The 23,508-nt window shown below is 38.0% G+C and overlaps 1 protein-coding gene across 6 annotated transcripts in view; it reads left to right on the top strand.

Moving 5' to 3' along the window:
* The window catches only part of GIGYF2 (GRB10 interacting GYF protein 2), a 145,914-nt gene that overhangs the window by 78,259 nt on the left and 44,147 nt on the right, over positions 1–23,508 (top strand). For 5 of the 6 annotated variants that reach the window (XM_045794109.2, XM_045794112.2, XM_087864414.1 and 2 more), the window contains 9 exons: positions 3,723–3,902; positions 7,253–7,470; positions 7,563–7,725; positions 7,814–8,002; positions 10,456–10,652; positions 11,631–11,790; positions 18,834–19,000; positions 21,750–21,841; positions 23,110–23,217. In XM_045794109.2, the coding sequence (XP_045650065.1) occupies positions 3,723–3,902; positions 7,253–7,470; positions 7,563–7,725; positions 7,814–8,002; positions 10,456–10,652; positions 11,631–11,790; positions 18,834–19,000; positions 21,750–21,841; positions 23,110–23,217 (1,474 nt within the window). The remainder of the gene's footprint in view (positions 1–3,722; positions 3,903–7,252; positions 7,471–7,562; positions 7,726–7,813; positions 8,003–10,455; positions 10,653–11,630; positions 11,791–18,833; positions 19,001–21,749; positions 21,842–23,109; positions 23,218–23,508) is intronic. The other variant, XM_045794111.2, reaches the window with a different exon arrangement.

Below are 23,508 nucleotides of genomic sequence, written 5' to 3' on the forward strand. Positions count from 1 at the left end.
ATGCTCTTCCGACTGAGCCAGCCATGTGCCCCTGCCCCATCCTGTTTTTTATATTTTTCATATTAGGTACTAATATGAAAAATATATGTAAGACTGATAGGTCCAAAGGTAAAGAAGCTGTTAGTTTAGAAAAAAATGTAAACAATTTACAGAAAGGGACATAAGGTCAGTAAACAACGTGAAAAATTCATATTTGAGCCACATTAGTGTACCACTTTACAACTATTAAAGTGGTAAGAGTTTTAAAAGGATAGCAGCACTTAGTGTCAATAATGCGAACTGGTGTGTTGATTTGACCCTTTTTTTGAGGGAAAAAGGCAGTGGACGAAGTCTGTCTTTTGACCTAGTAATTGCATTCTTCTGAAGTTTTTTTCAGAAGAGATAGTTCAGAAGAGCAGGTATTTCTTGTCTCGTTATCTATAGTTCACAAAAAATTGGTTATAAAGTAAATGTCCAGTGGGGAATAATCTAGTAGATTATGCTGTAGCAGCAAGGTATACCTGGTATGTACCCATTTGTATGATTGGGAGGATGTATAATCACAGAGAAGTATTTGCTATGCAAAATAGTAGGCATACTGATTGAAACTATAAAAAAATTTAAAGTTAAGTAAAAGCTAACTACAGATAGAGTTGTAAGATTGAGAGATTACTAGTATTTTTATTTTTAATAATTTTTTGCAGTATCATTTATTAGAAAAAATAATAGTGACACCAGTTTTTGATGAGTTGAGCCTTTTGCCATTTGTACTCTTTTGCTTGCTTTGCTATGTTCATTAGTTTTTCAAAGGCTTAGGGTAAAAGTAGGTGAAAGAAAGTGAGTGTTCCATTTGGTGTATCCATCATGCGATTAGTACTGTATTCCCAAATCATTGCATGACTGCTTGTGATTGATTATGTGGGTTAAAAGCCATTTCCCATCATTTATTTTTATGTTTTTATTTGTCTGTCTGTCTGCCTATCTATATATTAGGGATTTTTTTTTAAAGATTTATTTATTTATTTTAGAGAGAGAGAGTCAGCATGGTGTGGGGAGGGGCAGAGGGAGAGGGAGAGAGAATTTCAAAGAGATTCCCTGCTGGGCATGGAGCCTGATCCGGGGCTCGATCTCACGACTCTGAGATAGTGACCTGAGCCAAAGTCAAGAGTTGGATGCTTGGATACTTAATCAGTTGAGCCACCCAGGTGCCCCTGTATTGGGGATTTCCTTAAAATTTGCTGTTTTTTTCTGAGTATAGCTACATTTTTCATCAAGTCGTATAATAGATGTGGTACTTTGTAAAATGGGTTGCCCTTCTTATTCTGAGCAAGAGAACCTGGACGGCCTCTGAATGCAAGGGCAGACATGGAATATATCTGTATTTGAATTCATAAAATTTGGTGCTTAATGTGCAATAGATATTTGTTGAATGAGTCGGAAGATTAGTATTTCAGTCCTGTCTATGCCCTTTAAATAGTGTGATTTTGGACAGTTCCCTTATGTTATCCTTTTGAAAAGCCTCAGTATTCTCAGCTATAAAATAGAAAAAATAACTTCAGATATTTTTTTAAAGATTATTTATTTGAGAGAGAGAGGGAGAGAATGAATGAGCAGGGGGAGGGGCAGAGGGAGAGGGAGAAGCAGCCTCTCCCTGAGTAGGGAGCCCCACACGGGGTTGATCGCAGGATCCCAGGATCATGACCCTGGCCAAAGGTGGACACTTAACCAACTGAGCCACCCAGGTGCCCCCAAATATTTTCTTTTTAAAGATTTTATTTGACACAGAGAGAGGGAGGGAGAGAGAGCACAAGCAGGGGGAGCAAGAGAAGGAGAAGCAGGCTCCCTGCTGAGCAAGGGAGCAGGGAACCTGATGGCAGGGCTCAATCCCAGGATGCTAGGATCATGACCTGAGCTGAAGGCAGCCACTTAACTGACTGAGCCACCCAGGTGCCCCAAGATAACTTCAAATATTGAGGATTGTTATGAAGAATAAACTGATGAATGAGCATTTGTTTTTTTGTTTTTTTGTTTTTTTTGGTAGGTGTTTTTATTGTCTATGACTGTGTAACAAAATACCTCAAAACTTAGTAACTGAAAACAACAAACATTATCTCAGTTTCTGTGGGTCAGGAAGGAGCAGCATAGTTGGTTGGCTCTGATGTGGGTGTCTCATGAGGCTGCAAGGCTGCAGTCACGGTGTCAGCCACCACTGTAGTCATCTGAAGGCTTGACTGGGGTTGGATCCATGCTTACTCATGTGGCTGTTGGCAGGCCTCAGTTCTGTGTCATGTGAGCTTCTCCACAGGGCTGCCTCACGACATGGCCGTTTTGCCACGGAGAGAGCATCCCAGATGAAAGTCACAGTTGTTTTTTTTTTTCTTTATAAAGATTTTATTTATTTATTTATTTGACAGAGATAGAGACAGCCAGCGAGAGAGGGAACACAAGCAGGGGGAGTGGGAGAGGAAGAAGCAGGCTCATAGTGGAGAAGCCTGATGTGGGGCTCGATCCCATAACGCCGGGATCACGCCCTGAGCCGAAGGCAGACGCTTAACTGCTGTGCCACCCAGGCGCCCCTCTACAGTTGTTTTTAACTTAATATTGGCACTGACATCTTATCACTTCTGCTGTATTCCGTTTGTAGGGGGGAACTAGCCAATAATTGCAGTTCACACTTAGGCGAGGGGATTACACAATAGCCAGGAGGCAGGGCTTGTTGGGGACTATCTTAGAGGCTGCCTGCAATAATTAGAAAGCAGGTAGTATTTTGTCCAGCAAATTTCCAAATATTTTATCCTTCAATAGAATAATACGTGGTAACAACCCAGTAACTGGGCAAACAGGATATTGAATCTTTATACATATGAAATGGAATATAAGAGGATGACCAGAAATTAGAATTCCGTCATTTTCAGATGCAACTGTACAACTTTCTTTCACTTTCATGGTGGTTTAGTACAAAGAATTGAGGTTGTCACTGAAGTATAAGTAACTACAGGTTATAAGTGGAAGGTACCAGTGTATATTCTGGATTTTCAACTAATTTAATGTGAAATTTTATATAGTCTGTTACAAATTGTGTATGTTAGCACACGTTGGATGGTGAGTAAAGAGATCATTTGTTTGCACAGTTTGGAATTATCTTTTAAAAGTACCAATTTAGTTTACTTGGTATACCAGGCTTTCTTTCATCGTTAATGGAACTCTTGACTGGCATTAGGTTACATATAGTTTTGCATTCTGTTCAGAAACAATTTGTTGTATGCTTATAATGTAATAGATGTTAGAGTAAATGAAAATGAAAAAATTATAGTTCACATTGTCTGCTTTTGAATTTACAGTGTTTTTTAGGATAAAAGATAGGTTGAATTTTATAGATAGCCTATTTGGGCAGAATCGCCAGTAGAAGTTAATTAAATAAATAAAAATGCATCATATAATTAAAAAATCTTGTATGACTTTAAAAAAAAGTAGTATGTCCTGGTAAGGTAGGTTGGTTCACTTTTCATTGCATCCCCTTTTTATAATGCACATATTATTTGTTTAAAAAACAGTTGCCCAGTCTGTGTATGTTGCACTTTAAGAAATACGTCTAATACTAGATTCATATGTCTGCAGTTCTGTTACTCACACTTCCTGAGCATTAGAGTAGGCACATCTGCACAAAAGCATGATCTGAACCTTCCAGTCTGCTTTCAGAATCCTTACTGGCTGGGGCACATGTTTCCTTATTTTGATTACAGGAAGACCAAATTTTGAGGAAGGTGGACCAACATCGGTGGGAAGAAAGCATGAATTTATACGATCAGAAAGTGAAAACTGGCGTATTTTTAGAGAAGAACAAAATGGAGAAGATGAAGACGGAGGTTGGCGACTAGCTGGACCGAGACGGGATGGAGAGAGATGGCGGCCCCACAGCCCTGGTAAGGCTCCTGCTGAGTGAACACAGGGACCAAAATAAGGGAATATTTGGTGGAAATTGTTATCGATTAAGCAGAAAAGATGAACAGGTAAAGAAAAAAAAAGAAAAAAGAGGACTTAATTATTTATGTCATCATACTCAGTCTTAGCACTACAAAAAAATTTCAGCATGAAGATTCCCCATATCTCTTCAGTTGATGAAAATCATTTTTATTTTTCTGGAGCAAGTAGTGTGGTTTAATGGGAAGCACCTGCCTTTAACTGAAAAAACGTGAGAGGGTCTCCTTCGGTTTTGTCTAACACTAAATCTTTGTATTTTTTTCACCATGCTTTCAAACTTACAAATGTATGCTCACTAAGGAATATGTGCTCTCCCTAAAATGGGGTACTTCTCCTGTAAAATAAGAGATTTATTCTTTCAATTTTTTTTGTCCTGGAAAAATGATTTATGCTTATTTGAAGGATAAACTCTGAACCCAGGTCAAAAACATAATCATAAGTTTATTCTTTTGTCCTAACTTTAGAAAAAGGAGAGAGAATAGTAGTGATTAGTGGTTTTGTAAGTTCTTCTGTTTGACTCTTAAGAATGCTTCAAACTGTTCTTCCCTGACATTAGATATGCTGGTAATTGAACACACTGGTGCTTTGTGTCAGAGTTCATCCCCTACCAAAGTGCTGATTCCCTGCCTCATGATAATCAGATGCCACTGTAGTTTGAATGTGGGGTCATGCAGAACCAAAGTGCACAAAGAGTGTGTATTTGCCTTATGAATTTCATGTGCATAACATTATTTTAGCTATCAACCGTATGCCAAAGAAGCGCACTTTTAGTAGAAGAAATCGTAATTAAACTGTTTGCATTTACATTTTAAAATCAAGTTATTAGCAAAATCACTAGTCTCAGCCTGAGTAAACATTATAAAAACGTTCAGAGTGCTTTACCATATCCATTTAGTTATGGATAGGTGGAAACATAGTCAAGTTAATATTTGTATAGAGTTTTGATGCTTTTACCCCACTTCCTCATGGCTGCCTCTTGGACGAGTTTTGTCATGAGTGGGCATTGTTTACATCACAGTTATCTAGGCAATTCTCATGAGTCTGTGTGCTGGGCAACCAGATGTTACAGTTCTCTTCAAGGCATCACGGCATTTTGCGCTGAGCTTGCCTGTAAGCAAAAGGTTTGTAGACTATGTTCCCAACAAGCATTCAGTGAAAGAATGGACAGGGTCTGGGCTGAGCGAGAAGAGAAATTCCAGCGGATCAAAAACAAACAAGGTGAATGTTTTGGAAGACCAACAGTGTTTGTGAGCCCAAATGTCTGATGTCGATTCTATTAAAGGGCGTTAGTTAAACAAAGTAAAATTTTAGCGTATTTTCTACCACTGACCCTCCTCAGCCCAACAACTTAGATTTTGGACATATGTTGTCTTTTTCTTAAATCTTTCTCTCTGATATTCGATTTCCATGTCCTATTTATTTGTCATTAACTTAACAATTTCCCCCAGTTTTTTATTGATATATTTTTAAAAGACAGTTTGGGGTATATAATATATGGGGCTGAGAAAACACTGGAAATAAGCATTTTTTAAAAAGAAGACCATCTATTTTTTCAACCCAGCATCTTAAACGTTAAGTCTGATTATATCAGTTGTTACAAATTACTCTTAACATTTCTTAGTTTATATTCTTTTATTATTTGATTAAAAATTTAAATATGATTTTCACTTATTTTTATATTATAAAAATTGTAGCAGACTTTTATTTTCATAGTGTAAGACATTAAAAAGCAGTGGTTAATCATCATAATCTAGGGATGTGTCTTATCTGCTACATTTGGTTTAAGTAGGGCTCAAAACTGGATATGTATGGGAGATGGGACGATTAAGGACAGCAAAGCATCCACCCTGGGAGCTGAACTTAAGAAACTCAGTAAGAGGAAAACATGAGCCAGATGCCTAGAAGGATAGATTCCTATCATGGTGCATACTTAACAGACGGTTTAGAAATGATAGTAATAGAGTACTCTGGAATTCAACATTTGATCATGAGTACTTCTTTTGAATAATGATTCTAGGTTTGCATTTAAGCAATCTGGATATAAAGTTCTTTAGTTTTCATAGAAGTGTAATAGTTGTTGTAAGTAAAGGATGGGGGAAGTGTGGGAATAATGTTTTCTTAACTTTGGTGTGAGTGATTTATAAGTAGCTACCTCTATTGGACATTTAATGTTTTGCCTTCTCATTTTCAGTTTGAGTTTCAGATTGCTGGTTTTAGCAAATTGGGCCTCAGTAGTAAGAACATTAAACTTTTTGGCTCATTTCTTTTGTGCATCCCCCACAGAGAAAGTCAAAGATCGAAAATTTTAATAGGTTAAAACCTGCCTCTCCTTTTAAGACTCTCTTAGAGTCAGGTTTGTCAGATATTAACAAGAGTTCCCCTTTCTTAAAAAACACAGTACCTTAACTGGCATCTTTTATTCTTAAGCAGTCTTTTTTCTGTTGGAAAGTGGATGTAATAAACAGTATGCTAGGGTGGATTTAGGAATGTCCCTGGGGGTATTATACAGAAATAAAACTCCCTAGGGAAAGTTAAGAGATGAGAGTAAAGGGAAAGGAAAGTAAGCATGCTATTGTGGAAAAAGCAGTAGAGGATGCAGAATTAGATTCTAGTTCTGCTTTGCCACTGTGCAAGTTAGTGTCAGAGTTTTTGTTTCTTAAACTATAAAATTAGGATAGTGGGGCTATATAAAATCTCTGACATCTGTTAGTGCTGTGATTCCATGTCTTTTTGTTGGGAATCAGAATTACAAATGGGATCTCAGCAGTAGCAGGTAGGCATGATGAGTTCGATATTAGGATTTGCCACAGGGAGTTGCTCTTATACATCAAGAATGATATTTTTATGAGAAGAAAGAAATGTGTGAAGGCCTGCCAGAGGGAAGGCATGGCCTTCAATATGGAAAGATATCCAGTGTTACAAGCCTAGGCTAAGAGTATGCCACGTGAATGGCTAATTGATGTTTCCAATTAGACACCTAAAGCTCATCCAAAGTATATACTTTGAATCAAGTGTCCTTTAAAAGTGATTTGTTTAAAATTTATCCTTCAGAGCTTTAGAGTATGTCGTGTGGCTCAGTACTTACTGAGGATAACTACTGTTGTCACTTAGTGATGTCATATGTATGCTGAGCTCTGAATTTCATTTAATTTGCCTAATTTTCTCTTTAGTAGGTTGATCATTTGAATTCACAGCCAGTCATAGTTTTCTTCTTTATTTCCTATTCATGATTTTCTTTCTCAAATACTGTCATAAAAATTTTCTAAGGTTTGTATCCTCCTCCTCATCCCAGATGGCCCTCGTTCTGCAGGCTGGCGGGAACACATGGAACGACGGCGAAGGTTTGAGTTTGATTTTCGAGATCGGGATGATGAACGGGGTTACCGAAGGGTGCGCTCTGGCAGTGGAAGCATAGACGATGACCGGGATAGCTTACCCGAGTGGTGCTTAGAGGATGCTGAAGAAGAGATGGGCACATTTGACTCCTCTGGAGCATTCCTCTCTCTAAAGGTAAGAAATTTGTTTTAAATGTTACAACAGGCACTGACCTGCCACCAAAGCCAAATGTATTGTTGACCTTTGGCTTTATTTTCTTGATACAGAAAGTGCAGAAAGAGCCGATTCCAGAAGAGCAGGAGATGGACTTCCGGCCTGTAGAGGAAGGTGGGGAGTGCTCTGACTCTGAGAGCAGCCACAATGAAGAAGCCAAAGAACCCGATAAGACAAATAGGAAAGAGGGAGAGAAGACAGATAGAGTAGGAGTTGGTAAGGCTCATTTTTGTCTTTTATCTTCTTATTTTCATCAAACCAAAAGCTTCCTAAATTGTTAATTTAAGACCACTTCACATTGCAGAAGCTAGTGAGGAAACATCCCAGACCTCGTCCTCGTCTGCTAGACCAGGTACTCCTTCAGACCATCAGCCTCAGGAACCACCACAGTTTGAGAGAAAAGAGGATCCCCAAACTGAGCAAACGGAAAAAGCCGAGGAAGAGAGTCAGACGGAAACTAGCCTACCAACCAAAGTGCCCAGCAGAGGGGATGGTATGTATTTATGAGAGCAGATGAGCTAAAACAGGATTCTGCTCAGGCAGGCCAGTGATCACTGATAAGATAGCCTTCTGTTTATGCCTCGTAGAACCTCTCCTAGTGTTAAACCCCATCAAACGCTGCTTCCCACGTATGTGTCCTCCCCCAAATTCACCAAAGCAGAGTTAGAAGAAGCAAGGGTGCAGCTCAGGGATCTCACTTCCTAGGGTGTTATGACATAGCCACCTTGTTATCAGTTGAGCAGACAAGGTTTAGGATCCTCTGCAATAATTTGATTCCCACTTCAGACAGGTACCTTCCCTTTCATATAGTGGTTGGATGTGTGTCCAGAAAGCACACCAAATATGTTGTTGTTCCAAAAGAGGCCAGAAAGAACATGGATAGATCTGTGGAAGTCCTACCACCTTTGCTAGAGAATAAGCTTAAAGTATATCCCCTTCTCCAATGTTATAGTTTCTATTTTAATTTGCTCATATATCTTAGTAGGCAGTTTTAATGTTTACTTCCATGTTTCTTCTTGCGCATACTTAAAAATGACATTGTAATGCTTGATGTTGAAGGGTTAATTGGTTGAATCACTATAGGAAATCACACCTTTAACATGGCATGTGAGCCCTTGCATGACCTGGCATCTGCGTGCTTGCATATGGTTTCGGTGTCATCTCTGTCTCCTTCATACTCTGTTCCCCAGCCTCACAGCCTCTTAGGTCTTGAAGTGTACCTTGTTCTTTTGTCTCCTTGCCTTAGCACATGCTGTTCTCTGTGCCTGAAACTCTCCCACCCTAGGTCCCCAAGCTGGGTTAACGATCTTCTCTTGCTTCTTAAACAATCAGCACTGTTCCTGACATAGCAATACAATATTATAAAGATCTGTGTATTATCTTTTTGCCTAATAGACTAATATTTTGAGGGCTTAAACCAAGGATATCTTTTCAGCGTTTTATGTCTAGAACAAAGCTTAGTGAGTGAATTCAGAGTATTCGAATCTCTGTCAGGCACTGTGGAACTTGTCCATTTTGAGACCTGTTTGATATGTAGTAGTCATTTTTCAATTATGATGTGCCCTCAAATTACTTGTGTTTCATTCTCTTGAATGTAGATGCGTGGGACCTTATTCTAGGAGATTTTAGGATGGAGTCCAGACATGTGTATTTTGAGAAAGCTTCATAGATGTGCGTTGAAGATTAAAACTCCAGATTGATAATCTGTAAGGGAGATAAAGCATATGTATATTAGTTATCTAGGGCAAAATTCCTATTTTTAGAGGGTAGGTTAAGAGTAGCCAGAGAAGGGGCGCCTGGGTGGCACAGCGGTTAAGTGTCTGCCTTCGGCTCAGGGCGTGATCCCGGCGTTGTGGGATCAAGCCCCACATCAGGCTCCTCCGCTATGAGCCTGCTTCTTCCTCTCCCACTCCCCCTGCTTGTGTCCCTCTCTTGCTGGCTGTCTGTGTCAAATAAATAAATAAAATCTTAAAAAAAAAAAAAAAAAAAGAGTAGCCAGAGAAAATCTTCAGAGGCAAGAGTGGCCTAGAGCAGAGGGACAAAAAGGAAGGGAGAAGGTTTCAGTTTAGGATTGGGCTGCTGAGGTCAGATGAAGAGGACTAGGAGAAGCCATTGGATTTGGGGACTTTGAGTCACTGCTTCTCTTTGGGAGAGAAGCTGTATTGGAGGGTGGAAGTGGAAGTCACAGTGTAGCAGGTGGTGGTGTATCAACTGTTCTTTTAAAAAGTTTGGCAAAGAAAGGAAAGAGTTACTGAGAGGAACAGGAATTTGGAGAAGCTGTCTGTAATTGAACAAACAAGGTTTCAAAGGGGAAACTGCATTTGTATCTAATTACTCCCATCCCCTTTCCCTTCTAAAGAGCCCGCATACTGAGAGACTAGAAATAGGGAACACAGACCCTCTTTGCAGTCTGTGTTCTTACTGAGAAGAACTTCCTGCACTGTCCAGGTAGACTCCCAAATGCTCTTCATTATCCTAACGACTGTAATGTATTGAATTATAGTAATTATCACCTGAAATAGGTATTTATTCAAGATAATTGCAGATATTTTAAAGTTTTGATGATGAGTTACGATATTTTCGAGAAGATTTGCAGTGCTTTGCTAATGGTCTGCTACATGGAGACATGTTATAAAGAAGGGATTAGACTGATTGTTTGCTTTCAAGAGGGAGATGTATGGGCAGATGCTCTAGTGACACAGGCAAGCACTGTAGAAGGACCTTCTGGACACCTCTTAATTCTTACATTGTGTCATTCTGTAGAAGTACTTCTGTCATTGTAGGGAGAAATCCTACACTTCTCCATAAGAAGTAGCTGCAGTGTTCCTGACACATTCACATTTCTGTTGAGCCCATATAGTGAGCGGCCCAACTTGATGATAACATTCTTCATAAGAGTCTGTCTAGTTTAAAGGGTTTTCATCTTTCTCTGTTTTTTTCCTTCAGAAATGGTTTCTGATGTCCAGCAGCCGCTGTCACAGATTCCTTCAGATACAGCCTCTCCTCTTCTCATACTTCCACCGCCTGTTCCCAATCCTAGTCCTGCCCTCCGGCCAGTTGAAACGCCGGTCGTAGGTGCTCCTGGGATGGGCAGTGTTTCCACAGAGCCAGATGATGAAGAGGGTCTCAAACATTTGGAACAGGTAAAAATCATGTAATCCTTCTTTTCCCAAACTACCGTAAAATTTGGAAGCATTAAAGGAATATTCAGAAATGGAACTTTGTGCGCTAGATTTTATGTACTGGAAAAGTTGTTTGTAAATCTAGTATTTTTTTGTATGAGTAATTGTCTTTCAAATCATTTCATGCTTATAAGTTTCTGCTATGTAGTAGTCATTGTGTCAGGTTATTTTTTTCTCTTCTGAGGTTGCCCTTAGCTGTTTGCTTTTCTTTTTTCTTTTTGGAAATTAATGGAATGCCAAAAATGGCAAATACAAGCAGCTGTGGATGGGCACAGCGTCTTCTGTATTTTTTGCCTGAAGTGTAACTGGGAAAATAGTTAAACTCAGGGTATTAACATTTTATTTATGTCTCTAGATTTCCTAAGATTAGCTATACCTTTGTTATATGTAAGGTAAATGATAGCTTGCTTTCTGTAGAAGAATTGCTCTTTCAGGGTGGGGTAGTTTTTGGTGGCAGGAAATGCTTGAGAGGAAGAAAGGAGGACAGTGTCTTAGTAAAACTTGTAAAAGATTTTATTTGTAATTGTATTAATTGAGTCTGTTGTATTAATACCCATGTTTTTACAGGTTTAGTTGATATGCTTCAGGATTGACCAATGGATTATTAGTTTAAAAAGTAATCTTATTAGTGTGTTGATTAGAAGCCTGGGCTTTCATCCATACCAGTTTGTGTTTTAATCTCAGCTTGGTTTGCTTAATAATTTCGAGACTTTGAGCAAGATTTGATCTCTCTGGGCCTTAGTTTCCCCCTCCATAAAATGGGGACAGTACATATTATATGAACCTTGTTGGAAGAAGTAAATGGTTGCCTGCCGTGTTTCTTGCACAGTAATACCTTTCACAAGTCAAGTCATTCCAAAAAGGTAGGCATTTTTATTACGTGTTTAAGTATTAATTTGGGATCATTTTCCTCAACCCCCCCCCCCCCCGCCCCATTAGCAAGCTGAGAAGATGGTTGCTTATCTCCAAGACAGTGCACTAGATGATGAGAGACTGGCATCTAAACTGCAAGAGCACAGAGCTAAGGGAGTCTCAATTCCTTTGATGCACGAAGCAATGCAGAAGTGGTATTACAAAGATCCTCAGGGAGAAATTCAAGGTACCTTATTCCATTCTACTTGAAGCCATTACCTCCAGATTCTGTAAGATGGTCATTATTTAGTGTTAATTTGCATAATAGTAGAAAACAGTCCATTTTTACAGTTTTTCTTTATATATAGATATCAATATATATAGAAGGCATTTTTACAGGTTCTTCCCATAGCACTTTACAATTTCAGTGGGGGGGAGGGCAGTCCAATGAAAATCATTTGAATACAAGGTGGAATGTGATTACTAATATGATAGGGATGTAAACAAAATGCTCAAGACCCTTTCAGTTCTCACTACCCAGCTGGTTAACTGGGCAGGTGAATTCTTTATCTTCTTTGTACTTCAGTTTCCCTCCCAAAGAGAGGTGATGGCAGCAGTCTTGGAAGACCTTACTTGAATGTTTTGCTGAAGTGGAGTTGATACCATAAATGATAAAGACTTGTTAAAAATGTGGGAGGAAGGATCATACCATGTTATAAGTTAATTCCTTAAAAGATTTGTGTGGTGCACAAGTTAGAATGTAGAGAGAATGCTATAAAAGACATTTGTTGATTCTTCATTTCTGCTTTTGAAATCTTTGTTTATAACCTGAAATTGGTTGACTATATTATTGTCAGTTTCATGATAGTGTTTTACCAGGTACACCCTGTGACCTCTTTCCAGCAAACTAACTCCTTTTCCATGCTCAGTCCCCTTACCCTTTCCCTTTATTCTCCTTTATAGCATCTATTACTGCCTGGCTCTGTATATACTTGTTCATGATCTGTTTATATCCCTATAGAATGTAAGGTGTATGGGATCAGGGACTGTGTGTGTGTGGGTTTTTTAGTTTGTTTGTTTTGTTTTTGGTAAAACAATCAAAATCAAGAACATTATTCGATGTTTTAGGGATTGCAACTGGAGAGGCAGAGTGTGCTTCCAAGTTGAGGACTCTGTTTTAATTAAAACACATGGATGTGTGTTTTAATTAAAATTACTTTGAGATAATTGTAGCTTCACATGCAGTTGTAAGAAATAATAGAGATTTTATGTATTCCCTTTTTTTTTTTTTTAAAGATTTTATTTATTTACTTGACACAGAGAGAGAGCACAAGCAAGGGGAGTGGCAGGCAGAGGGAGAGAGAGAAGCAGGCTCCCCGAGAAGCAGGAGCCTGATGTGGGGCTCGATCCCAGGACCCCGTGATCATGACCTGAGCCGAAGGCACATGCTTAACCAACTGAGCCACCCAGGCACTCGATTTTATGTATTCCTTACCCAGTTTCCCACACTGGTAATCTCATGCAAAACTGTACTACAATATCCATCCGGGATATTGACTTTGATATAGTCGAGATTCAGAACATTTCCATCTCATGTTGCCCTTGGATAGCCACATGCATTTCCTTCCCATCCATACCTACTCCTTAACACTTGGCAACCACTAATCTAGTCCCCATTTCTATGGTTTGTCATTTCAAGAATGTTACATAAATGGAATCCATTTCCATCAAATGGAAAATTTTTTCCCCCCACTCAGAATAATTCTCAGGGGATTGATACAGGTTGTTACATATATCAGTAGGTGGTTTTGTTTGTTTTTGTTTTAACTGAGAAGTACATCAATGATATCAATATATCATAATTTAACCATTCATCCATGAAGGGTATCTGGGTTGTTCCCATTTTTGGCAATTATTATTATTTTTTAAAAGATTTATTTATTTTAGAGAGAGAGTGTGTGCAGTGGGGAAGGGGCAGAGGGAGAGAGAGAGAGATTAGGGGAGAATCTCAAGCAGACTCTCCACTGAGCTCAGAGCCCGATGTGGGACTCCATCTCAACCTTGAGATCATGACTTGAGCTGAAATCAAGACTTGCACGCTTAACTGACTGGGCCACCCAGGCGCCCCCTGTTTTTGTGTATTATAGTAAAGCTGTTAAATGTTTATGGGTAGGCTTTTGTGTTAACACAACTCTTCATTCCTCTTGAGATATAAATGTCTGGGAGTGCAATTGCTAGATCGTATGGTAATGACACGTTTTTTTAAGAAACTGCCAAACTGTTTTCCAGAGGGCTGTACCATTTTGTATTCCTGCAGCAATCTCTGAGTGTTTGGTTTCTTCATATTCTTGACAGTATTTGATGTTGTTGCTATGTTTTATTTTAGCCATTTGACATGTGTAGTGATCTACCTCATTGTAGTTTTTGGTTTGCATTTCCCTAATGGCTAAAGATGTTGAACATCTTTTAATGTGTTTATTGGCTGTTTATTCTCTTAAGTAAATGATATCTTCATGTTTTTTACCCATGTTCTGATTATTGTTTGCTTTTTTTACCTTTGAGTTTTGTGATTTCTTTATATATATAGAGCCTAATCCTTTATTAGATATGTGGTTTGCAAATATTTTCTCCCAGTCTGTATCTTTTTATCCTCTTTAACAGAGTCTTTCACAGATCAAAAGTTTTAAATACTTATGAAGTCCCATTGATCAGTTTTTCCCTTTTATGGATTGTGTTTTTGGTATTAAGTCTGAGACAGAAGAACTCTTCCTAGCTTCAGGTCCCAAAATTTCCTTTCCGAAATAGTTTATAGTTTTTTGTTTTACATTTTAGTCTGTGATCCTTTTTTTAAAATATTAATTTATATAATATTTATTATTTTGTTTAGAGAGAGCGTGTTTGGGGAGGGACAGAGGGAGAGAGAGTCTCAAGCAGACTCCACACTGAGCAGGGAACCCGATGTGGGACTTGATCCCACAACCCCAAGATCATACCTGAACCAAAACCAAGAGTCAGTTGCTCAACTGACTGTGCCACCCAAGAGCCCCAACTCTGTGATCTATTTTGGATTAATTTTTGTATAATGATTGGGACTTAGATCAAAGTTTATTTTTTTGCTGATAGATGTCCGGTTGCTCTGGAACCTTTTGTTGAAAAGCCGTCTTTCCTCTTTTGAATTGCTTTTGTACCTTTGTCAAAATTCAGTTGGGCATGTTTATGTTGGTCTGTTTCTGTGTTCTTTATTCCATTGATCTGTGTGTCTGTCTTTCCACCAATATCAGTCTTGATTACTGTAGCTATATAATATGACTTGAAATTGGGTAAACTGGTTCCTCCCGTTTTTTTTCCCCTCCCAGTTTATTTTTATCAAAACAGTTTTTAGCTTTTCTATTTCCTTTGCCTTTCCATATAAATTTTAGAATAATCTTGTCTATATTTACCATATAAATGTATTTGAAAATTTATATTTAAGTATCTTGCTGAGATTTTAATAGAAACTATGTTAAACCTCTGTATCATTTTGAAGAGAATTGACATCTTTCCCATGTTGAGTCTTCCAGTCTATGAACTTGTGTAGTTTTCAGCATAAATTCTATACATGCTTTATTAGATTTGCATCTACTTTATTTTTTTTTTGAGTAATTGTAAATTTTATTTCAGTGTCTTTGTGTTTGTTGTTACTATATAGAATTGAATTTTGGATGTTTGTCTTTAGTCTGTGACCTTGCTGAGCTCATTTATTAGTTTTAGGAGTTTGTTGTTGTTGTCGTTAGATTCCATAGGATTTTCTTTGTAGACATTATTGTCATCTGTAAATAGGAACAGTTTTATTTTTTCATTTCCAGTCTATGCCTTTTATTTCTTCGTTGCCTTATTATGTATTCCAACACTGTGTTGAATGTGATGGGTGGGAGCAGACATACTTGCTTTGTTTTTCCTCATTCCTATCTTAAGGGGAACACATTCAGTCTTTAACAAATAAGTATAATGTTAGCTGCTGGCTTTTTATAGATGCTCTTTATGAAGTTGAGGAAGTACCTTATATTTTGAAGGTTTGATTGGGTATTAGATTTTGTCAGATTCTTTTTTCTGCATCTGTTGATACGATCCTGTGATTTTTCTTCTTTAGCAATTTTAATATGGTGAATTAAATTGATTGCATTTTGAATATTGAACCAGCTTTGCATCCTTGAAGTAAACCCCACTTGGTATAACTGTTTTTATATATTGCTGGATCGTATTTGGTTATGTTCAGTTAAGGATTTTTGTGTCTCTGTTCATGAGGGATGTTGTTCTGTAGTTTTTTTTTTTTTTTTTGTATCCTCATTGTCTGATTTTAGTATCAGGGTAATAATTAGCTTCATGAAATGAACTGGGACTTATTCCCTCTCCTATTTTCTGGAAGATTGTTTAGAATTGGTGTTAATTCTTCTTTAAATGTTTTGTAGACTTCTCTAGTGAAACCATCTGGGGACTTCTTTTTTTGGGATTTTTTAAAGAGTAGGCTCTATGCCCAACATGGGCCAGACTTGAACTCATGACCTTGAGATTGAGAGTCACATACTCCACCCACTGAGTCAGCCAGATGCCCCATTTTTTTTAGAATTTAAAAATTACCAATTCAGTATCCCTAGTAGTTAGACTATTTAGGGATAGGACTATTTAAATTATTGATTTAATATGGGTTGATTTGATAGTTTGTGTTTTTTTGATGAATTCATCTAAGATGTCAAATCTGTGTGGGTAGAGTTATTTAGAATATTCCCTTATTCTCTTTTTGATGTTTGCATGTTCTATAGTAATAGCCCCTGTTTTATTCCTGGTGATGGTAATTTGTTCATTTCTCTGTTGTTGTTGTCAGTCTTTTTACAGATTTATTGATTTTATTGATCTCTTCAAAGAATCAGCTTTGTTTCATTGATTTCACTAATGTTTTTTGTTTTCAGTTTCATTGAGTTCTCTGATTTCTTTCCTTCTTAGGGTTTATTTTGCTTTTCTTCTAGGGTCTTGAGGTGGGTGCTTATAGTATTGATTTGAGACTTTTCTAATTTAAGCATTTAATGCCATAAATTTCTCTTTCAGCACTTCTTTAACTGTGTACCACAAATTTTGATACATGTGTTTTCATTTTCATTTAGTTGAGTGCATTTTTTTAAAGAGATTTTATTTATTTATTAGAGCACACACAAGCAGGGGGAGCAGCAGGCAGAGAGAGAAGCAGGCTCCCCACTGAGCAGGAGCCCAAGGCGGGGCTTGATCCCAGAATCCTGGGATCATGACCTGAGCCTAAGGCAGCCGCTTAAAGGACTGAGCCACCAAGCCCCCCCCCCTTTTATTTTTAAAGAGAGAGAGAGAGGTGAGGGGGTTGCAGAGGGAGAGGTAGAGAGAATCTTAATAGGCTTCACATACAGCATGTGATCCTGACTCGGGGCTTGATCTCACAACCCTGAGATCATGACCTGAGCCAAAATTAAGAGTTGGGTGCTTAACTGACTGAGCCACCCAGGCATCCCCAGGTCAACGTATTTTTTTTTTTTTATTCTTATTGAGATCTCCACTTTTGAAAAAAATACATTTACTTAAATAATCTCTACACCCAACTGGGGCTCGAACTCACGATCCTGATGTCAAGAGTTGTATGCTCTTCTGACTGAGCCAGCCAGGCCCCCAAGAGAGTTCCACTTTTACTCGCGGGTAGTTTGGAAGTGTGGTGTTTAGTTTCCAAGTGTTTGGAGATTTTCCTGTTATCTTTCTGTTAATAATTTCTGGCTTGATTTTATTGTGGTTGAAAAACATACCATATATAATTTCAGTTCTTAATTTATTGAGACTTATTTATGGCCCAGAGTGTAGTTCTTTTTGCTATATTGTTCTGTGGGTACTTGAAAAGAGTATGTATTTTGCTGTCTTTGGAGCATTATATAAATATCAATTGGACCTTGTTGATTGATGGTTTTGTTGAGCTCTATAATCTTGTTGGTTTTCTCTCTAGTTCTGTCAGTTGTCATGAGAATGGTGTTGAAGACTTTAGCTGTAATTGGGGATTTCTCTGTCTTTTCAGTTTTGTTAGATTTTGCTTCACATATTTTGCAGCTTTGTTTGGTGCATACACTTTTACAGTTGCTATGTCTTCTTGGTCTTCTTGGTGGATTGACCCTTTATTGATATATAATATCCCTCTCTGTCTCTGGTAATTTTCTTTGCTCTGAAATCTACTTTATCAAATACTAATATAGCCACTCCAACCTCTTTTTTTTTTTTTAATGCTTGCATGATACATCTTTTTCTATCCTTTTATTTTCAATCTGTCTATATTATATTTGAAATGACTTTCTTGTAGATAGCATATAATTGTTGTATATATTGGGTCATGTTTTTTTATTACTGGCTTCTTCCGCTCCAAATCTGGGATAATGAAAAGTCAGGGAATTCATCACCATGTGGTTCCTCAGGTCCCAAGGCTCTAGCCAGTCTGCCTTCTCTCTACTTGTCAGTCATCTTTTGTATATAACGTGTAGGGTTTTTTGTTGGCTTTAGCAGGAGGAGCAGAGACAAGGACAGCTACTCCCATCATCCCAGAATTGGATGTTCTAGGGATTTGTTTTATTTACTATTATATCCCCATACCTAGACCCATAAAATTGGTGTTCAGTAAATTTTTGCTGGATGAATGAAGTAATAGTTATGGATCAGAGTGCATTGGTTAATTTTATGTATAAAATATTTGATTTTTAATTGTAAAAACATCTAGAGAAAGTCGTCACGCCCCCGCCCCTGGCCAGATTTAGTCATAGCTGGGTAAATCAATTGTAAGTTATCTTAATTTAATAGATTATAATTTATACTTTGCTAACCTTTAATAATTGGCAGAAAAGGAAGATTAGAGGAAAACGTATTTAGCCTTACATGTTCATATTCTTTATGCCTTAGTGATGCAAAGTGTAACAAAATACTCTTTTCAGTTTTATTATACTTTCTGACAAATGAATTTGTAGAGATTGAGTGAGATGGAGACAGTTACACTCCTTAAAATAATTAAAGCCCCACAGAAAATTTGGGTTGTATAGACAGAAGTCTTATTTCAAAATCATTTCTGTTGTGTTTTATTAGTTAGAAGCCTATTTACTATCTTTGGGGATGGATTAAATTAAAATATCGTACAAAATATTTGACAGGTGTCACCTGAAACAAGTTGTACCTCTGGAAAAGAATCAGATTCAGGAAATATTTTTTTCCTTTTCAGTCTGAAAGGATTTTTATTGCCCTTCTGTTTAATTGGTGCTATTATAGGTCCCTTCAATAATCAGGAGATGGCGGAATGGTTTCAGGCGGGCTATTTTACTATGTCTTTATTGGTGAAGAGAGCATGTGATGAAAGCTTCCAACCCCTTGGTGATATCATGAAAATGTGGGGAAGGGTTCCCTTCTCTCCCGGTCCAGCTCCCCCTCCTCATATGGTAAGTACCTTACAACTCACCCAGAACACATACTAGATGCAGAAACCCTTGCTTCTCTTTGTAAACACAACCCAGATGTTGCATCTAATGAGGAAGAAACTGCACTTTTTGAGAATAATTGAAAGGGCAATGGGCAGTCTGAGTTGGAGACTGCATACCTAGCTATAACGATCTTTTCAAAACTCAAATACCTGGGTTCACCTCCACTCCCCCTACCTCCCCACCCCCCACCCCCAAATTCTAAAGAAACAAAATCCTTCAGTAGCTTTCCAGCAGGTACAGAATAAAAAACATCTTATCCTGTCTTGCCTACCAGGTCCTACATGTTCTGGTTTCTTATTTTTCTAAGCTCACTTCAGAGCTTTTACCTTTTTATCTACTGTGCTTCAATTCAGTTGACTTTTTAGAATTCCTTTTTGCCTCTAATTAGAATGCACATTCTCCTCTCCTCCCCATCCCTTACTTCTGTTTGCCTCTTGCTTTCTGACTCATGAAGTTTCTAAATTTTAGGTTTACCTTAAAGCAAATGAATGTTGCTAATAAAAAATTCTAGTGCTTTAGAATACTTTGAATTGGACACTTTTTTCTTTTTTTTTTTTTAATATAAGTTACTGGTATTTTAACTAAAAATTGGATCATAATGTAACCTCCCTTGTATACTGGCACTGGAATACCTTTGAAGGGGAAATCTTACTCCTCTGCAGCTGCCTCTGGGCCTCTTCCTTTTGGAGGGCTTTGTATCTGTGCCTGCCTTTTCCTTTTCCAGGTTGGAGTGTTGGGTGGCTGCCATAGTCAGAAGTGGCCATAGTCATACACCATTAGCGTGAACACTGGGTCACTGCAGTAACAATCACCATTGATTTACTCATCAGCTACATAGTTAGGGCCTGTGCTAGGCCTTTTGGTAGGTTCTTATGAGGTGAAGGTAAATAGGACACAAACTCTATGGTCATAGGGGTTCATAGGTGAGAACAGCGGCCATCAAACTTGTTTGGCCAGAGCCCATAGTAAAAAAAAGTATTTTACATCCCTATTCTGTACATTCATAACTGTATGTGTATATTTGTGAAACAAGTTTCACAAGACATTTTGTGCCATGCACATATTTTCTTCCCTCCCTTCCTTCCTTTCCATATAAATGTTGATCTTGACCCAGTAATTGATGTTACAATCCACTGATGGGTTGCAACCTCCTATAATTTGGAGAACAGTGATGATTCCTAGGTGAGGGGAATTATCTCCCTGACATTTCTGTTTTAAATCCAAAGAAAAAATAATTGTGCATTATTGTGTAAACATTTAACTTACATACCAAGTTTGAGCTTTATTTCCCTTTTCTGAAATTGGGATGAGTTATCATGCATGTTTCAGAGCTGAAAGTTCATCCCTTGGAACTTGGCATGTTTGCTGTAGCCCATTTCCTGACTTCTAGTTATAGGGGCTGAGCCTCAGTTAGAAGAAGAACCATGGCAAGCTCTGCTTCTGTCAGCTGTTATTTCTGTTGCCCTGAATAGCACTGATAAGAAGAGAGTTCACCTTGATGATGAATATACCTTGAAACGTAGGTTTTAATGTAGAAATTTTAGGTTAACCTAGTGTAGCTTCCATCCTCCATTATTTAATGGGAAAGAAAAATGTCCCAGAATTTCAAATGATTTCCACCCCAAGAAATTGTATATCCAGTGTTTTATTCCAAAGCATAATCTGTGTATGATAAAGATATATTCACCAATGATTTGCTTTAATCTATATCACCCTTGTGCTTTCATTATTTCTGTTATCTTACACTTCACATTTCATTCTTTTTTCCCAATTTTAACTTTTCTGAATTTAAATTCCAGCTATGTTATTTGAAACACAAACTAAAAAAGTTTATTTTTTCTAACTCATGATATATGTGTGTGTGTGTGTGTGTGTGTGTGTGTGTATATATATATATATATATATATATATATAAAAGATTTTTAAAATTTATTTGACAGAGAGGGAGAGAGCAAGAGAGCGAGAGCACAAGTAGGCAGAGTGGTAGGCAGAGGGAGAGGGAGAAGCATGCTCCTTGCTGAGCAGAGAGCCTGATGTGGGGCTCGATCCCAGGACTCTGGGTTCATGACCTGAGCCGAAGGCAGACAGTTAACTTGACTGAGCCACTCAGGCTCATCTAACTCATGATATATTAATAGCAATATAAACACCTAATTTTGGGGTGGAGAGTTATAGTTTTCAAAGCTCTTTCATATTCTGTTAATGTAAAATTTCTCAGCATCTTTAACAAGAAATACTTCTACACTGCTCTCTATATTCATTATGGGCCCTTGTCAAATTCCTACTATAACATTAACTTCAGATAATTTTACTCCTTTCTGCTTTGTCCCATTTCTCTAATTTCTGCATGTTCTCCAGGTTTACAGATCATTTTTAACATTGAGAAATAATACATTTTTTAGTTATAGTAATGACTCTGGAGTACAACATTTAGCTTCAAGGGTAGGAGGAGAGAACAGTAGCTGGAATAAGGACCTCTTTCCCACCATAGGGAATCTCTTATAATGCAGACACCACCTTTTCCCACTAGATGGCATGGTTAGCTTTTAAAGAGTTTTTGTAATAGTTGAACATTTGGGGCATAAAGGTAGAGTGGGAGGTGAAGGTCTGAGATTTCAGTTTGCTTTCAGGTAATATGTAGTAAGTGGCTTTTAGGCTCTTTGCAGTTTGTTCAGTGGTATTTCTTCTCCTACCCCTTCACTCCTAGGGAGAGTTGGACCAGGAACGACTGACCAGGCAGCAGGAGCTCACAGCCTTGTACCAGATGCAGCACCTTCAGTACCAGCAGTTCTTAATACAGTAAGAGCAGTAATGCCGTTGAGTGCACTGCAGTATTCAAAGTGCCTTTATTTAAGAAAAAATTTTTTTGAAGATTTTATTTATTTGTGAGAGCGTGCACACGAGTGGCAGGGGGGCAGAGGGAGAGAGACAAACAGAATCACTCCTGAGTGCAGAGTCCGATGGGGGTGCTTGATCCCAGTACTCCAAGGTCATGACCTGAGCTGAAGCCAAGAGTCTAATGCTCGACTTACTAAGTAGCCTCCCAGGAGCCCCCTAAGTGCCTTTAGATATTATATCCCAAGTTTCACCTTTTACAGCAGAGACCAAAAAGTTCATAGGATACTTAAGTCACCTAGCTAGTGGCATGTTACCACTACATATTTGGAGTTTGGTCTTAGCTTCTTAAATACCAGAAATTTGCAGAAAATGACACATAGCTATAATTTTGCAAGCTCTTTTTAGCTCCTAAAGCAAGAAACAACAAGCATTATAAGAATTAAATGCCTCCTAAATGGCTCAACTTTGAATGTCACAGAGAAAAAACATAGATGAGAGGGCAGGAAAGAAGTAAAAATTATACTGTTAGCATTGGTGTGGAATGATGGCAGAATCACTTAGATTATGTGTCCCTTTGGTAGAAGAAGAAAGATTTGCTGTCACCTGGTGCAAAGATTGGCAAACCAGCTTGATCCCTGTTGTCGTGAGCAGGGTTTTATTGGAACACCGCCACACGCATTTGTTGGTGTGTTGTCTGTGGCTGCTTTTGCGCTGCAGTGGCAGAATTGAATAATTGCATGTGGCCTGCAAAGCTGAAAATATTTACTGTCTGGCTCTTTACAGAAAAAAATTTGTCTACCTTTCACTGTGTATCCAGTGAAAAAAATCTTAACCTAAAATTTTCCAAGCTGAAACCTAAATTTTGAGAATTTTTCTTCAAGTGATTTTATTTTTGCAAAAGGTGCTTCATGTGAAAACAGCTGTTTAAATCTGTTTTATTTTTCACTTGCTTTCTGATATTTTCAGGGAGTTTGACAGTTTTTGACATTTTGTAAATTTTTTTTTTTTTGCTCTCCTCTTTGAGCATGTTATTTAGAAGTTCACTTCTTTTTCTAATGAAGTAGAGAATTTTCTGTGTAACTATCCTTATGAAGAATTGTTAAAATTTATTTGATAGCTATTTCTAACAGTGTTTTTTGGGGGTGGTGGACTGACCTTTCTCTTTCAGTATCTCAGTGAAGTGTACTAAATGTGCATAGACAGGTTACACTTTATTTTACTTTTTGAAGACAACAATATGCACAGGTTTTGGCTCAACAACAAAAAGCAGCCCTGTCTTCGCAGCAGCAGCAACAGTTGGCACTTCTTCTCCAACAGTTCCAGGCTCTGAAAATGAGGTTGGTGGTTATTCCATGATGTGTCACATTGTGTGTGAGTGTTGGGGGGGGTATTAAAGAGAAGAAAGGAAATTTTGGTATAATGTGTGAACTGGTATCAGAATACGCACAATGACACATATGTGGCTATTGTGTATAAAACCAGTATATAGCTTTTAAAAATAATAATTAAGCTGGCAATAAAGCATTTTTGGTTTTTTTACTCACAGAGGATAAATTTGGAATAAGTACCACAGAATAATGAGAACATTGGACAAACAGTGTATTCTTACGGAACGAGCAACCAAAAAA

This window comes from Ursus americanus, chromosome 1 (genome assembly GCF_024610735.1).
Source record: "Ursus americanus isolate L20-20 chromosome 1, mUrsAme1.1.p, whole genome shotgun sequence".
NCBI lineage: Eukaryota > Metazoa > Chordata > Mammalia > Carnivora > Ursidae > Ursus > Ursus americanus.